The sequence below is a fragment of the Cervus elaphus genome, chromosome 5 (assembly GCF_910594005.1).
Source record: "Cervus elaphus chromosome 5, mCerEla1.1, whole genome shotgun sequence".
In the NCBI taxonomy this organism is placed as follows: Eukaryota; Metazoa; Chordata; class Mammalia; order Artiodactyla; family Cervidae; genus Cervus; species Cervus elaphus.
The window spans coordinates 55,775,793-55,794,257 of NC_057819.1; the positions used below are offsets into that span (position 1 = coordinate 55,775,793).

The following is an 18,465-nucleotide window of genomic DNA, read 5'->3' on the forward strand; positions in this document are numbered from 1 at the left end:
AGGTAAGCTCCTGGCACTGCTAGCTCCCTCCTCTGAGGAAAGTCTGAGAGGATGAATGGCAATTAAACAATGATAGAAGATCTTCTAGTTAGAATCAACAGCGTACCCAGGGGAACACAGGACTGGCTTGGGTGGGAGGGAGGAAGTTAAGAATGCAGGAAAGAATGCCAAAGGCCTGGCGTGTGCTGGCTCCTGGTGGTTCTAATAGTCCATGCTAATGAGTTTGGGCTTTATTCTGAGAACACAACTGAAAGGTTTTATGGAGGCAAGTAACATACTCAGATTAGCCTCTAAAAAGTTCATTCTAAGATTTAAGGCTGTGATAGGGAAAAAATGGTATTTTTTTTTAATGTAAAATTTTATGCAATCATACTTCTTCTTCAGCATCTTCTTTGAAGAGTGCTTTGCCAGGGTTTCAAAACCCAGGGTTCTAGAAGCCTCACTTTAGAGATGATCAGACAGGAACGCATTAACCAAAGTCCCTTTTGTGGTTCTCATTGCTGCCTCGAGTCAGGGACCTAGAGTGATTTTTTTACAAGCTTGGAGGGCACTTGAAGTATAGATGGAGGTCGTTTAGCCATACGATGTGAGTTCATCATTTTCTGAAAAACAAACCAAGTAAGTAAACAAAGTGCACATTAAAAATGGAAAGAAGAGCTTCAGACTTCAGATTTTGTCATTTTCTTGGCTGAAGGAAAACAAACTATTGTCATTACAAATAGAAATTTAAATTGATATAGAGAGATTAGAGAGAAAGTGAAATCTATAGTAACTCCTAAGAGATCTGCCTTAGCAAGTGGGGAGAGGGAAAACAAAGCAGATACGTGGTGGGTTGGAGAAGCTAAATTCCATTTTTGAACATGTAGTGTGAAAGCCTACAGAACCTCCACGTGGGGGCGGCTTTGTCGATATGCAAATAAGGATCCTGCAGTAGATCTGAATCAGAGGTTAAGACTTATCAGATTGTGTTACCCATGAGGGAGCCGATCACATGATCCAGAGATTGACAATCCTGGGTGAGATTGCTCTTATCTATAAGGGTTACAGTGCAATGGGGATTTCACCACTAGTCAGTACTGTTTGCTAAACAAAATGTGTCATGTCACTTTCTTTGTTCAAAACTAATCTAGCTAAAAAAAAAAATAAAACTAATCTAGCTACAGCCCACTTGTAATTGCCTTGGATTTAAAGGCTGAGGCTCACATGAGTTGTTATTATTAACCCTCAGAATTTGAGAAGAGTGTATCCTCAAAGTTGGTTCATTCTTTTGCCTTTACTTTAGTATTCTTATTTCTTACTCTTTATTTTCACTTTTCTTAAGTAATCAGAGAAACATTCAAATAAATGTTTGCCTCCAGGCTGTAGAGGAGAAGTACATATACTTTGGATTTTTCTCCTTTCTCTCCTCGTAAGTATTGGGTTGACCAAAAGGTGCATAACCTGAATTAACCTCTTGGCCAACCCAATCATATTGAGCCATCATTTGAGTATCACTTTCATTTTCATTTCAGTCTGCCTGCCAGTGCAGGAGATGAGGGTTTATCCCTGGGTCGGGAAGATCCCCTGGCGAAGGGAATGGCAGCCCACTCCAGTATTCTTGCCTGGAAAATCCCGTGGACAGGGGAGCCTGGCAAGCTAGAGTCCATGAGGTCGCAAAGAGTGGGAGATGACTGAGAGACTAATACTTGGATTTCTGTCTGGAATGTAAATGTCAGATTGAGCCGGGCAATAAAAATACAAAGAAATGAAGCCACCAAAATGCCTAAGTGACTAGGTTCAATTCAGGACCTTTTCACCTTTAGACATTTGTCCTAAAAGCAACCTGAACTGTTGCATAGAGTAGAAAATACATGTAAATTTTATAAATGCTCTGTAAAAAAAAAAAATTCACTTAATAAAGTATTCTTCTATGAAGACAACTAAAGAGTATCTTTGAGAGTACCTGTGAATTAGGGAATTTTCCTGTTTTATAAGCTAGAAAATCATATTTTCAAAAATTTGTAGATTTCGGTCAGTGAGGTGCTTAGCTATCAATGTTGAATCAGCAAACTAATTTTGCCATCTAATATAATAGATGTCGACTCAGTTTTGTAAATGCCAAGAAAAAAGAGAATTTGGTATTGTTGAGAATAAAGTAGTTTAAATTCCTGATTGAAATGACATTGCTACTCCAGCATCTCCAGGCTTTCAGTGGGGAAAAGTGTAAGGCCAGTTGCTGGATGGTAAACCTGTACTTCTCATAAGGCTTTTCAGCAGTACTTGTGCATGGCAGAGATTGGGGGCGGGGGGAGGGGGGCAGCCCGTTGCGGGGGTGGGGCAGGGAGATAGCAACTGAATTTATGCTCCCCAATTCTCAAATTAAAACTTGGGAATTCGCTGGTGATCCGGTGGTTAGGACCCTGTGCCTTCCTCGCCAAGGGCATGGATTCAGTCCCTGCTTGGGGAACTGCAAGCTGCATGGTGCATGACCAAAAAACAAAACAAAACAATTCTCACATTAAGTCAGATAATCAGCGGTTCTGGAATCTAGACATCTAATCCTTACAAAATGGCATCACAGGGAGCCACCGAGTATCCAGAGGAAATGAATGCTGCTCTTGGTTTTGACTTTGGATTTGCAGACGTTGTAGCATTGCTTCTCTAGAAGAGTACTTTCAGGAGATGAAGGAGTAGTCAGATTAAGGTTTTTAAAACACCTCCATCAAATTAAGAGAGTAGGCCTTGGTACTTTCGTATGAGACACCAGACTTCAAAGAAAAGATGTACTTGCTGCCTCACTGTGGAGTTTTATCATTTTTTCTTCAATCCGATTTTCTAAGACATGTTAGAAGGAAAACTAACATGGCACATGTTTTTCCTCCATTCCTCCAAATAAAGATAACAACTAACTAAGGTGGTTATGTCACTAAAACCCTACCATCTTTTATAACAGTTTGCTTATGACATTGTTGCATGCAACTTTCTGGTTCCTGTGGTTTTAAGCATGAATGATATGCAGTAGCAAGACTGAAATAGTCTACACAAACAAACTTTGTTGATGCTTTTGAGATGTAATGTTTCTGCTCAGGGCTCTGTTGCTTTTTTACAGAATCCATTTTTTTTTTCCAATTAAAAAAATAACATTATATTAAGAGAGTCTTCTTTTTACCAATTAGGTCAAAGTCCTAAAATTTTAAGACCCAAACCCCATGGTTTAGAGCGAACTGATTCACAAACCATAGGTGACTTTGCTACAAGAAGAAAGGGTATGTACTTTAGCACCGCATGCTGGATGGGGTGTTGGGAATTTATTTATTCTGTGATTTTTTTTTTTTCCTTTAAAAGTAAAGAAGAGTCTTAAATTCTATTGCTGTTGGAAATAAAACTTACCAGCATATACTTTCTAAAGTGAATGCTTCCCATAATATACAACGAGTCTATTTGTTATGCCATTAACAGCAGCATGTTAAATATTTGATCATGTGTGGTGTTGTCTTATCCTTTCGCATTATTCTTTTAACCTTTTAGACATCAGTACAGTGATTTCTTTAAGCTTGTGAACTGCTAGTGAGTTCCAACCATCTCCTGTATTTATGTATAATGTATATATTCTGTTCTGAGACAATATACAATCATTTCCATGGATTCACTATTTTATGCCATTACTTAGAATTTGACAGCTAAACTGCTATTTGTCTTTGGGCTTTAAAAAAATGAAACATCAGAGTTAAATGCTTTCAGTATAAGCACAGTATTCTTGTACATGTCCATCTTAAGAGTATAGATGAACAAAATTATTTTAACTTGAACTGAAGTCAGTGTAGCCTTCAGAAAAATACATTGAATTTTTTTGTATTTGAGTTGACAAGAATACTTTGGCAGAAGCCTCATTGAATCTACATAATCCTTTAAAATGGCTACCTGTTTTATAGTTTGAAGATGATTATAACTTGGTGTTTCAAAGTACATACATATGGACAAAGGCTGGAGGAGGGATACCGAGAAAAAAAATGAAAAATTTTTTTCTTTAGAGTGGTAGGATGAAATGTAACTATAAAATGTTTACCTAATATGTTTAAATAGTCTCCTAAATTATAATGAATACTAACAGATGATGTTGTAGTTCTTTTGCTCATTTTCTGATTCTGGAATCTGAGTCTTACTTTCAGGGCAAAGAGCTCTGTGGTATGTACTAGCAGAGTAATTAATTCTTGCAGTAATTAATTGCAATAATGGGGTAAGTTAGTGAAGACCTCTTACAAATAAAGCTAATGAGAATATTAGCACTTATTTTTACTTAATTTGATAGAGGACGTTGTTGGTTAAAGGAAGCGAAAAATTTGAGGTAGTTGTTTAATTTTATGGCCTTTCTCAGATCTGAGTTTGAGTATAAAGATGTAATTACTGCTTTGTTCTATTTGATTCCAGACTGGACCTGAATTAATTTCAAAAATTTAATCATTGATTCCTTTTTCAGTTTTTGGTTTTAACAAAGTGTGTTTATCACTTTCTAAACATCATTTTGTATGTAAAGTTGTACACCTCATGCTTCGGTGTGGATAATGAGGAACATTTTTACATAGAAAATTAAACCTCTGTGTTTGATGATAGCATTAGTAGAAAAATAAAATAAGGAAATAATGAAAATTATAAATCAAATAACTATGAAGGAATTGTGCCACATTACTCTTTCTTGTTCTCATTAAGTTTATAGTCATAAAATATTTACTTCAATTAAGAAGCAACATATAATAATAGAGCTTTATTTAGACTTTCAGTAAACAGTCAGGAAATTATCTAATTTAGCGATTGTCACTAATTTTTTTAGCTGTGTAACCTTGGAGAAATCACATAACATCTGTGAATTTCTTTTCATGTGAAAACTAGCTGGTCCTAGGTGTACTCTGGCTATAATAGAGGTGTAGAAAGAAGGTCATGTTTTCCAAATTTCTGTGTACTAAAATCTCATTTTTTCTCTCTTGTTTCAGTCAAGCCAGCACCTTTAGAAATAAAACCTTTGCCAGAATGGGAAGAATTACAAGCCCCAGTTAGATCTCCCATCACTAGGAGTTTTGCTCGAGAGTAAGTCTTTGTATAAAATACATAGCTCAATTGTTCTTTATAACGGAAAGTACCTAAAACAGTGGTTCCCAAAGGATGGTCTGGGGAACCCCCCCCTTTTGGGTTTCTGTGAAGTCAAAGCTATTTTCTTTAATATATTAAGATGCCATTTGCTTTTCCACTCTTCTCTCATGAGTGTACACTGGCGTTTTCCAGAGGTGGCTAAAACTGGGCGATATCGTTGTGACAGCTAGTAGAGTATGCCTTTGTGTATGCTTACGTTTAAATTTTTTTCTTTTATTTGTAATATGGTGAATATCAATAGATATCACCCTATAAACAAAAGTTCCTTGGGGTTCTCAATAATTTTTTAAGAGTGTGAAAGGTTCATGAGGCTAGAAATTTCTGAGAACTACTGATCTGGGAACTATGGTAGTTTCTAGTAAGGATTATTTAATAAAGATTCATTTAAATATATATGTGGAAATAAAAAGAATGTACACAATTAAAAACCTTTATTGATGTGTTCATATTTTATATGTATGAACAAATTTTTTTAAAAAATAGGAATTCTAAATCTCCCTTTTTAAAGCTGTGACTTTCTATTTATCCCCCATATCACTAGCAATACTTTTTTTTTTTGCTCTGCACAAGGCTATTAGATGCTCAGAAACATCCCTTTGTAGGGAGATGTGAGTTCAATCCCTGAGTTGGGAAGACCCCCTGGGAGGAGGGCATTGCAACCCACTCCAGTGTCCTTGCCCTAGAGAATCCCATGGACAGAGGAGCCTGGTGGGCTACAGTCCAGAGGGTCGCAAAGAGTTGGACGTGGCTGACACGGCTTAACATCCCTTTACAGAGGCATACTTGCAGATGTAGAGAGTAAACTAGGGTACCAGACAGGGTGGGGGAGAGGAATAGGGAAAGGGAAGTAGGAGGTACACACTCCTGGGTGTAAGTAACATAGGCTCAAGAATGTGTTGTACAACATGGAGAATATAGCCAATGTTTTGTAATAACTCTAAATGGAAAGTAACCTTTCAAAGTTTTTTTTTTAAATATCTGTAAGTTTTTTTTTAAATATGTTTACAAATAGCTATAAATACTAGTTGTGTGTTTGAACATCTGCAATGAAGTATACTGTAATAAATATGGATAGTAAACGATTGCAAGCTTCCCTATTTCCGGGAGGAACGCGCCCTCTCACTGACTCTCGCCGTGGAAGCGAGCTGAGAGACCTGGGCCGGGGCGTGTGTGTGTGACGACCCTCTCTGCCGTCAGCTCCTCCAGGTTTCCGCTGTCTCCCCGGCCGGACTCTGTGCACAGCACAACTTCCAGCAGCGACTCGCACGACAGTGAGGAGAATTACGTCCCCATGAACCCCAACCTGTCCAGCGAGGACTCCGTAAGTAGCCTCTTCTCTGCGCATCTCTCTTCCTCAGCTCAGCCTTTCTCCCAGTTCGTACATGTTACCCATCCACCTTTCTTGATTTACTTCAGGAAAAAGGACACCTTTTTTTTTTTTTTTTTTTTTGCTTTGTATATATTTTAATTCATTCCACACTGGAGAGTGAGGAATTTGAATAAGAAGTTAAGGAGAGTTTTAAAAATGCTTTTGAAAAGCAGATCATAAAGTCGAAAACAAATATAGGGTCAGAGTGTGATACTATATCTATAAAGTACATATAAGTTAGGTAAAAATGATAAAACAAATTTTCCAGTTATAGTTCTTTTCATATGTACTTGATGTTTGAAACCATTCAAAAAAATGCTTTATACTGCAAGCATTTTATAACGCATTTCTCCAGACTCACATCAAGGAGCTCAGGGTGCTTTGTGTATTCACTTACACAAAGATCTAAAATCAAGCATTCATGCAATGAACTCTTAATGTTCATTACGGGTTGAAAATTAAGTTATGAAATTCAGTTAATTAAGCACCTGAAATTCAAGTTATGGTACATCATTACTAAAGACATATACATTGTAACAGTAACAAAAATATGCTTAATACTTGTATGTATTTTTTTTCAAGAATTTTAGAAAAAGCACTAGTATTTTTTTTTTTTTTTTTTGGCCATAACACATGGCATGCGTGATCTTAGTTCCCTGACTAAGGAACCAAACGCTTGCTCTCTGCAGTGGAAGTGCAAAGTCTTAACCATTGGGCCACCAGGGAAGTCCCAGCTTTTTTTTTTGTTTCTCTTTTAATTCACAGAACACTTCACAATAACTCCTAGAATCTTAGGGTTTTTCTAAACTCTTTTGGGAAAACACTGCGTTAAAAACTAGAAGGCAGACACAGGCTGTTCCCAGTTGAGATTAGATAGAGAGCAAACAGACTTTTTTGTTGGGACGTAGATTTTAACAATACTTAAGGATGAAAAAAATTCCACTTCTATGAATTATTAGACAGAATACAATTTAAGTAGCAATTCTGAGAAATTCACTTTAGGAACAACTTAGATTAAATGTGCACATCACATGGACTCAAGGGTTCCGTTCATAGCATGCAACACTGTGAATAATTCTGTATGTTTTCAGTTAGGGAAATTCCAGGTATGAGCTCTGTTGTTGCATTTGAATACAAAATTTCACATACTCCCACACACAGTCCAGCTTGGTTTTTTTATATGAGCATGAGATATGGAGTCATTTAGAGAAAAAAATTTCAGTTTTTCATGAGTTAAGATAAAGGCTGGGTTCGGGGGGAGAATACCTATTTATACTAACTGAGGAGTAATATTTGCTTTTGCATTTTTTGTGCCCTGCATGTTACTGTCAGTGCTTTTCTAATGTTTTATTAGCAGTAGTTGATCCGTTTGGTTTAAAAACCTACTCCTACAAATAGGTCCGTGACATTCAGTAATGCAGATTGTCTACTGCATACACATGCCAGCAAACCACACACACACACTGCATTTGAGTACATGCAACCCAGACCGTGTCCTGCTCCCTAGGCTGTGGGTCCTGGGGGCAGAACTTTGTTGCCCCAGAAAGGAGCACCGTTTCCTGATTCATAAAAATGTTTCACACAGGCTCTTGGCAGCTCTGTTTACAAATGAGTGAATAAACTCTGTTTTCCTAGCAATCATCCTTTGCCTAAACCACGTTTTACTATGTTTAACCCAAAAGAAAGGGAGGAGCAGTATGAAAGAATCAACAGAAGCAGATTTATGCAGCGTTCCAATTGTGTTGGTCATTCAAACAAGTATAAAATTGTCAAGTAGCTTACATCAATTACGGTTTTCTTCAAAAGTATGAGCCAACATGTGAACAATAGTATCTGTGTGATAGAGGGTACAAGGTGAAAGCCCCTAGTATGTAGTGTCACCTAGGAGAAGTCAGGAACCTTCTTAGTTCAGGTTAAAAGCAGCAAGGCCTGGGAACAAATCATTTATTGGAGCACATTTGAAGACTGTCGTAATCAGAGTAGAGGGTGTATGCAGGGATATAAATTCACATCATCCTTTCCTTTTTACTTAGCATTGATCGTCATGTTCCTAATAGCCTATTTCTTCTCTTCATTTTTCTGCCTCAGGCTTTTTTGTTCTTGTCGTTTAGTGCTTCCTCTGTCTTCCCTTTTTCTTTTTCTTTTCTTAGACAGTAGCCCTTCTATTGTACAGCCCCTGTTAGGGACAGAAAGATATGGCTAAGAGAAGGCAGAAACAAGTGATAAAAATTCCAGATGGTTGGAAAATAGTCTTTGCCAATAGAGTCAGTATTCATAGCCTTTAGTTACCATACTTTGGCATGAAAGCCTTTAAATAAAATGTAGAACTTTAAGAGAAAATTTTAATTTAAGAAGATGTGAGCTCAGGTCCTTTCCACCATCTTGGTCAATCCCTAAAAAAAAAAAAAATCAGAAAACATGGACTAAAGGATCCTATAGTTAAAGAATGTAATTGAGTTCAGATAGCATTGAGGTAGAACTATTCCAACTAACTATAGCTTGACGTCCCAGGCTTAGTCTGAGCCAAGTGTTACTCTTCAAACTACTTTTAGCTCGCTTACCTAAGCTTTTTTTTTTTTTTTTTGGTGGTTGTTGTTTTTAAATTTTATTTATTTTTGGCCGCCCTGGGTCCTCGTTCTGCCCGTGGGCTCTCTAGTTGAGGTGCAAGGGCTTCTCGTTGTGGCGGCTTCTCTCATTGTGCACCGTGGGCTCTAGGGTACATGGGCTTCAGTAGCTGAGGTATGCGGGCTCAGTAGTTGCAACGCATGGGCTTGATTGCCCCAGGACATGTGGAATCCTCCCAGACCCGCAATCGAACCCATGTCCCCTGCATTGGCAGGCAGATTCCCAACCACCGAACCACCAGGAAAGTCCCAAAACTGTTTTAATCACTTTTTAAAATATTACTTATCTTTCCCCATCCCAAAATACTATCTTCTATGGAGACATTTCTTCAAGCTGTGTTCTCCTAAAATTAATATTTAGGCTTATATAGATGGCAGACAAGGTAAAGAGCAGCATGTCTCATGAGTGTTTGACAGTTGATTTTACCATATTGTACTTTCAGAATCTTTTTGGCAGTAATAGTCTTGATGGAGGAAACAGCCCAATGATCAAGCCCAAAGGAGACAAACAAGTGGAATACCTAGATCTAGATTTAGATTCTGGGAAATCCACACCACCACGTAAGGTAAGTGAAACCTCTTTCTATAAGTGTACTTAGCTCACGTGTGAAACCTGAAGAACTGTGTCCTTTGAGTGAATTCTATTAGTATATTTAATTTAAATTTAGAAAAGTCTGTTACTTAATGCCTTTTTATAAATCACAAACAACAGTTTTGCAGATTAATTTATTTTTTCATGTCTAATGGCATGGAAGTTACATACTTTGTACTGTCTTGGGGATTATCATTAAAATGCTTGCTTAGAAAATTCTGAAGTTCCACAGTTAATCATGGTCTTCACTCTCTTTCCAATGTTAGTTTACTCAAATTACTCCCTTACTGACTTTGTCCAAAAGTTTTAAGTTTTTTGTTGGTATTGTTATACTCACAAAGTAGACATTATTAGTTGTATTCTTATGATATCATGGAGGAGGAAATGGCAACCCACTCCAGTATCCTTACCTGGAGAATTCCATGAACAGGGGAGTCTGGTGGGCTGCCCATGGGGTTGCAGAGAGTCGGACACGACTTAGCGACTAACACATACACACATTCTTCTTATACAGACACTGTCTATTTACACTTTCCTGCATTAGGAGCACGGAGTCTTAGCCACTGGATCACAAGGGAAGTCCCTAATTCTTAAATATAAGAATTCTAAAATTAGTGGGAAAGCAGAGTACAGTTAGGATAGCGATATTATCATTAAATTGCAGTAGTTGGTGTTATTTTTTTGGTGAACCAGAAGAATTGCAGAAGTTATTCACAGTGTGTATGTGCTCATGTTTTAAGACTGGAGTTCATGCAGAAGCACTCCTTCTTCTGTGGGAACTTACGGGACTTTTCCTTTGCTTTTTAGCAAAAGAGCAGCGGCTCAGGCAGTAGTGTAGCCGACGAGAGAGTGGACTATGTGGTGGTTGACCAACAGAAGACCCTCGCTCTGAAAAGCACCCGGGAAGCCTGGACCGATGGGCGGCAATCCACAGAGTCTGAAACACCAGCCAAGAATGTGAAATGAAAAGACTGCTTTGATGTGTCTGAACAAAAGAGGACTGAACTGTAAAGAGAAATCCTGCTTGACCCGAGATAACTTGACCCTTCTACTCTAGGTAGATCCTCAACTAAGTAGAGTCAAAGTCAGAGGACCTTTCAGGCTTAATCAAGCTGTCAAGACTGTAAATGGTGCTTTGTGGTATCTGAACAATTCATCACATGTAAATAATGTGGGAAAATACTATTGTTTGGCTCCCAGAGAAACATTTGTTCTGTAGTTAACACACTTGTAGTATTACTGTATTTATGCACTTTTTCATTTGAAGCATTGGTTTGGGTATTCCCAAGTGGACCTTAACATGATTCTGTTGGGAGTTCTTGTTTTTTTCTCACACTACTCTTAAGAGCGATGCTGAGTAAACTAAGCTACTTTCCCATTGAGAAACTGCTCTTTCACCTGCAGGATAACAACATGGCCCGAGAAGTACCTTCACAATCTGCCATTCTACCTGAAACTTCGTGGGGTAATCGTTAGCTTAAAATACAAAGTAGAGTTGAACTCATCATTCAATGCCTTTCAAAGTGCTGAATGAACATCGTGTCCATACTGGTGTCAGGACTTAGTTCTCTGGTTCATGGACATTTAGTTTTCAGCGGTGGAACCTTATTATATTTTGTTAATTATAGTGTTTTTGGTTCACTGAGTGAAGATTCTGCCAGGTGGGCTCTTACACCTTGGAAAGAGTGAATAATGACACTAACAAGTAAGTGTACAAATCACTCATGGCATGTGGTAAGGATGTGCTTTCACACTTGTTACCATGTATTAAAATTTGCAAAGTGTAGATTATACAGCTAATCAGGTACGTACCAGGCACTGATGTGCTAATACACTGATCAGGTTTATGCAACAAGCTTTAGTTGTGTTCTTGTTAATCCTCTAACGTTGTTGGTTTCCAGTTTGGAATTAATGACACAGTTGATATTCACTGTTAGTTATAGCAACATACTGTGACTTTTAATTAGACAGTCATGCAGATTTATTGCTCTAAGAATGAAATTCTATCTTTTGACGCCATAGTGCCCTTTCTATGGTTTTTTTTAAAACTTAATATTCTTCTTGGCCTTATCCTATTTAAATCCCTATGCAATTAATGTTTTATATCTGCATTGTTTTTTTTAAATAGATGTTATATAAGTGATTCTCATATGTAGCACCTATATTGCTTTTCCAGTAAAAAAAAAACATTAACGATTTTGTACTGTGATTTATATTCACCGTCCCAATTCAAGAAATAGTGGAGCCTTGCTATAATGTGAAATCTTATAGCCATGGACTTCTTCCAACTAGATTTCTGAAACCACCAGAGGTATCATATAATTCTGTCTCACCTATAACATGGTCCTGTGACATGGAAATCAAGACCATACATTATATATAGTGAGGCTATAATTTATCTGTCTTGGCTTTGCAATGTAATTTAGAAAGCAGATATACTTGTTGGTTTGGTTGGGTTTTAAATACATTACATACAATCTCTTATGTACTGATTTGAGACTTACTAACAGTTTTTGGAGGGGGCATAGAGATCGGAGAGCCTACAGCTGAGTCACGTTCCCCCACCCCACTTCGGACCTCTACCTGTTGCCTGAGAACACAGATGTGCCCTGATTTCTGGCCTTTTGGCCACTGTATGGTGCCTGACTTATGTAATGGGTTTATGTCCCCTCCATGAACTAAAAAAACATTCATAACAAGATGAATTGTAGACGAATAACATTTGATGCTTTTAAATGTTTGCTTCTTTTTAAACAGAAACTAAACCCAGAACTGAATTTTGAGGTGGGTTTTTAAATAAAAAAGATTGTTTGAGTTTGGTGTGTGCAAGCTGTTTTATAATGAAACCACAAAATAAAGTAAAAAATCATTGAAATGTTCAACTATCAAAACACACAACACAGTTTTTAGTGTGAGGATACTTACTTGTGTCGCATGGAGGATAAACATGTTTTGAGATTTAGAACATAACAATAGATATGTGACTAATTCAAAGTTAGAAATATTGTTTTAAAAGTGACCTATCAGAAAAGCCTAAGGCAATTATGAATTTTTTAGTGGAATTCCTCAATATTTTACAAGTTATCATTTTTGAAGACCCGCAACACTAATTTGTAGAAATTTCCCCATTAGGCTGAGTAATTTAAGAACTGAAATGTATTAGGCAGTATGTTAAAGTAAATCGCATTAAATACTGGATTAACAAATTAAATGGAAAGACAGTCTCTTACAGAACAGTATCTCCCAAACATTTTTTAGCACTAGAATCTTTTTTAAGTAAACTTTGTATAAGCCCAATACATAAAGCCTGAAAAGTCCGTTTAATCAGTGTAATCATATCTTGAGTCCACATGTATGTCTGCTTGTCTTAGTCCATTACTAAGAATCTAACATTGATCTCTAAGTAACACAAATGTGAAGTTGAGATTATAGTTGGTGAAGCCTCAGCTGCCAGTCTGTTTCTTTGCCTTATTATTTAAGTACTATCAAGAGAATTTTGGTTCATGCAAATGTAAGTAAGTAAAATAATAGGGTTTAAACACACATTACAGGAGATTCTTTAACTAGAGAGAGTTACAGTCGTATTCCCAGTTTATACAAAAGTAAATTATCCTGGTAGTAGGAATTTATACGTAAGCGGTCTCCAGTGTGGTAGAATTTTTAGTAAGTTTTTAAACTATGCACTTTTATAAAAACCAAATTTGAATCAAACATTTTTAATACCTATATGTGTGTGTGTATGTGTATATATATATACACACATATGCGAGCATGCTCAAGTTGTGTCTGACTCTTTGCAACTCCATGGACTGTAGCCCCGCCACACTCCTCTGTCCATGGAATTTTCCAGGCAAGAATACTGGAGTGGGTTGTCATTTCCTTCTCCAGGGGATCTGCCTGACCCAGGGATCGAACCCAGGTCTCTTGTGCCTCCTGCATTGCAGGCAGATTCTATACCATTAAGCCATTGGGGGAACAGACCCCTTAATACCCTTAATCCCTACAAGAAGCTGAGTTCTGGCCAGACGTGTGTTGAACACCACTTGTTAACCATGTAACAGTTGAGTTATAAATCAGAAGTCTTTTTCAACGTTTATGCTCTCTCCCTTCTAGTCTTTCTTTTGAAAAACTGTACAATTTCATGAAAGTTTGAATCCCACTGTGCAGTGCCACTTTAAAAAATCAAAATTCAAATAATTTAAGCTACTTAACCCACAGGAGGTATCACTCAGTAAGCTATAAAAATGGTTTTTATCTACATGCCATACATTTTCATCTTTATGTTTCATCAATACTGTATAAGCCACTGTAGGCATTTTAGAGACTTCCATGAAGGTACTATGAGTGTGTGTATGTATATATAGCATTGTGTTTAATCATAGACTAATTAGATACAGAAATACTACCATGCTTACACAGTGATGTCGTAAGTCATAGTTCCCTCTGAACTCTTTATATTTAATTCATGGGCGCTTATAATCTTCATATTCATAAACTCACTCAAACTGGAAATTGAACCCAGTGTTTGTTTTGCTAGTAGTGGGAAGTTGCCTGCATTCCCCCTTTAGCAAAAATAGTATTTTTTGTCTTGTTGAGCTACTCACTATTTTATGCCTGTACACTGTACCTTAGGCATAATGCTTAGATACTCCCAGACACTCTTAGTACCTCTTTATTTGACCCATTGGAAGCATCAGTGTTAGTATTTCAAGTGAATTATCTTTTTAAAAATTTTAGAAACAGCAATGTGGGCCAATTCTTTTTATTCCTATCTTCGGGTCATTGTGGTTGGTCTTATCCTCCATTGTTAGATAAGCAGTCAGCTTTTTAACAGGATTGACATAACATGACCAAACCAAGTGGATCCAGAGAGAGGGGGTCATACTCCAGAAAAACATTAACATCTGCTTTATGTAAATCTGTACATAATTTAAAATACTAACAACTGTGAGATGAAAAGCCATGGTACAAATGAATATTTTAGACATCATGGGCTTGTGATGATGAGAAATCACTTGTCAGGTTTTGAGATGATTGGTTTTAATCTGATAAATATGTTTATATATTACTGCAACTTGAAATAATTCATCCTCCATAGGTCTATCTTTCCTTAGGTTCAGTATGGTGTATATTATGAGTTTCAACAGTCTGTTTCATCAAGGGATTAACCTAGCTTCTTGCTTCCTTTACTAAAAAGACATGACTTTGTGTGAGTTCTTGTAACCTAAATCGATTGTTGCTAACCATCCCAAATTTCCACAGCAGAATCTTATGTATAAATTTATTTCTCCCTTCTTTTGTAAAGATCCAGTTGTCGATATTTTCTGCTACCAAATAAAACTTTTCAAACAACTTGGTTTCAAGACCTTAAATACTTAATTTGGATTCTGAGACTGTGAACCAATAAGGATGTGTAAATTTCTATTTTCAACCCTTCCTTAGAATCTTTATCTAAATCAAAAACATGATTCTGCCGTTAACTATGCTTCCCAGTTCTGCTTCTAGAGGGTCACTCACTTTCTACAATAAAGATCCCACTGACTGAATGAGTGTTAGTTACTCAGTCGTGTCCAACTCTTTGCAACCCCATGGACTGTAGCCCACCAGGCTCCTCTGTCCATGGAATTCTCCAGGCAAGAATGCTGGAATAGGTTGCCATTTCCTTCTCCGGGGGATCTTCCCGACCCAGGGATCAAATTCAGGTCTCCTGCATTGCAGGAAATGTGGATTCTTTACCATCTGAGCCACCAGGGAAACCCCAAATATCCCACTAAACTATGCTAAGATGTTACAGTCATGCTCTAACTAAATACAAAAACCTCCTGAGACTGTTGCCCCATGCATATACCCTTTATTTCTTCATCTGCTCAGTCCTAGTTGCACTTTGTTGAGTAAAAGGCCAGTGAGTGAGAACCTTTGGGTCAGGAAATACATTTCCAACATGACTCGGGAAATTGTAACAGGATCGACCTTTCCATATCTAGGAACATTTTTAGGCACCTCCAGTGCTTCATTAGACCTCAAGAATTACCGTAAGTTGTGGCAGTGTGCAATTCTGTGTCATTAGATCATATTTGGGAAGTTCGAGAGGGTGACATTTCTGAGATCATTCTTCCCCATCTGTCTGTCACCCTGTACATGGTGAAATCTCTGGATATTTGCATATACCTTCTTTGGGGGGAAAGCTGCTTCTCTGATACCAGTATATGTTTTGAATTAGAGTTTTGTTAGAGTTTTCTGGAGAATACTTTGGCCATTCTGTGAATGCATATCATTGCATATTTAAAAGCTGAGTCAGTAGCAGAAGGCATTTTATTAGCTCTCGTGGTGAGTCACATTCTCCCCTTAGATTCTGTTTTAATATTATACAGTTATTTATTAATAAACACCTATAGAAAATTATGTTTCTGAAGTTTGTTCCTATAATTCACTAAACAGGATTTATTCCAACTAATCATGGTTGTGTTGGTGATTCACTCATGGCTCAGTGTGTCTCTGATTTTGTGCGTGATTCCCAAAGTATTTGGAGGACTCAGTATGTGATGGTACAGAAAACAAAAAAGTCAAATAAATGTTTTAAAAGCCTACATTCTCAGGTAGGGTATCAAATGATTAATGTTTCAACTTGACTAAGCTGTGGTGCCCAAGTGTTTGTTCAAACACTGGTATAGATGTTGCTGCAAAAATGCTGTGTAGATGTGTTTAACATTACAATCAATTTAGGCAAAGCCCATCACCTTTCAGAGAGTGGGTGGTCCTCATCCAATTAGTTGAAGGCCTTCAAAGCAAAAACTGAAGTTTTCTACCAAAGAAGGAATTTTTGCCTCAAGACTGTAACATAGAAATCCTGTGTGAATTTGCAGCCTACTGCTTTACCCTACGAATTTCAAACTTGCCACCTCACAATTGTATGAGCCAGTTCCTTAAAATCTCTTGAGGAGATGGACAGAGAGATAGACAAATAGATAATATTGGTTCTATCTCAGTAGTTAAATAGATACAGGGATGGATGGATAGGTAGATTCTTTCTCCAGAAACCCCTGTTAATTCATTATTCTGAGATATCTATGTATTTATAGAAAGAGCAAGCAATGATTTTGAGGTTTAATTTGAAATGCAAGTTACAAAAACAATTTGAATATGTTGACAATCTACTCCAAAAATGTTTTCTGAAATTAAAGTGTTGAATTTCTGAAGCCATTTACTTACAGTGAAACAGATTTCCACTTCTGTGGACCATAATTTTTTTCTTTCTTTCAGGAATCATTATATTTACATCCCAAAGGAGAGAGAACAGAATGCTAAGAGGAACAGAAAGATTACTGGATTCTTGTTGGATGGTATACAGGATCCTATTACGAACACAAGTTCATTTGCTGCACTTTTTTTGTAGTCTTGGCCCTTGTCATATGCTATGGCTTTAATATGCTTATTTAATTATCCTTGCTTTAAACTTCCCTTTTGTATGTAGAACATAAACCCTATATACCTAAAACTGTCTGAAAATTGCTTATTTCAATCTTTAAATCAATAACTTTGGAATTCAGACTAAGACAGAAGTACTGTTTTTCCAGATTTTGATTGGGCTGGATTGATGGTCTGTTAAAAATTAAATCATTTCACCAGAGTAGCTGCTACTTGTGTAGCATTATGCTAGGTGCTGTGGGAGACGCAGAAGAAATCTGCATCAGTCTTATCTTTACAAGGATATGTGTAAAATAAATGATACAGGATGGTCAGTAGTTACTTCTGAAGTACCAACAGTGAGGTACTGAGGCAAAGACCGTTAAAATATAGTAGGTCAAAAGCTTCATAGAAGTGGAGATTGAGCCAAATTTTGGATGACTGGCAAGAAGAAAAAAGAAGTCATTTTATACAAAGATGAACAATATGGACAATTCATGTATCAGTTTGCTATCAGTTTCATTTTCTGAGAAGAGGGGTGTAAAAAGAGAAGAAAAGAAGTAGAATGCGGAGAACTGTGTTGTGTATTAGCTGTGTGTGCTCAGTCATGTCTGACTCTTTACGGCCCCATGGACTGTGTAGCCCATCAGGCTCCTCTGTGGGATTCTCCAGGCAAGAATACTGGAGCGGGTTGCCATGCCCTCCTCCAGGGCATCTTCTCGACCCGGGGACTGAACCCACATCTCCTGTGTCTTTTGCACTGCAGGCAGATTCTTTTACCACTGAGCCACCTGGGAAGCCCCTGTGTGTTAGATGGAAGGTTATAAATATTGTGTTAATTGTCCAATGCTATGTAATAAACCAAAATGGAGTGGCTTAAAAAGTAATCATCATCATCCATTCTCACAGTTTCCCACAGTCAGAAGTTAAGGAGTATCTTGGTGTGGCAATTCTGGCTCAGTCTCTGGTGAAATGAAGTCGAATCAGTTGAGACTGCAGTACTCTTGAGATGAAGGATGTGTTCCCAAGGAGGTTAAACCACATGGCAGGGAAGTGGCAGCAGGCCTGTGTCCTCTTCACGTGGACTTCTTCCAGAGCTGCTTGAGTGTCCTCATGGCATGGCTGCTGGCTCCACCCAAGCTAGTGATCCCCGAGACCCAGCAGAGGCTTCCATGCCTTTTGTGACCTAGGTTTGGAAGCCTTACAATGTCATGTGCTCTACTGGGTCATCTGGTCTACTCCCTATTCATTGTAGGAGGAGACATACAAGGATGTGAATACCAGAAACTGGGATTACTGGAAGCATCTTAGAGGCTAGTTTTCACAGAGTTGAGTGTTAAGAGATGACACCA

The 18,465-nt window shown here is 37.7% G+C and overlaps 1 protein-coding gene across 11 annotated transcripts in view; it reads left to right on the plus strand.

The window, feature by feature from the left end:
* Positions 1–15,061, plus strand: part of GAB1 (GRB2 associated binding protein 1) — a 125,039-nt gene extending 109,978 nt beyond the window's left edge. For 7 of the 11 annotated variants that reach the window (XM_043902506.1, XM_043902508.1, XM_043902517.1 and 4 more), the window contains 5 exons: positions 3,156–3,245; positions 4,968–5,061; positions 6,322–6,445; positions 9,561–9,683; positions 10,517–15,061. In XM_043902506.1, coding sequence (XP_043758441.1) covers positions 3,156–3,245; positions 4,968–5,061; positions 6,322–6,445; positions 9,561–9,683; positions 10,517–10,675 — 590 coding nt within the window. In that variant the 3' untranslated portion in view covers positions 10,676–15,061. The remainder of the gene's footprint in view (positions 1–3,155; positions 3,246–4,967; positions 5,062–6,321; positions 6,446–9,560; positions 9,684–10,516) is intronic. The other 4 variants (XM_043902509.1, XM_043902512.1, XM_043902511.1 and 1 more) reach the window with 1 other exon arrangement.
* Positions 15,062–18,465: the final 3,404 nt, after the last annotated feature.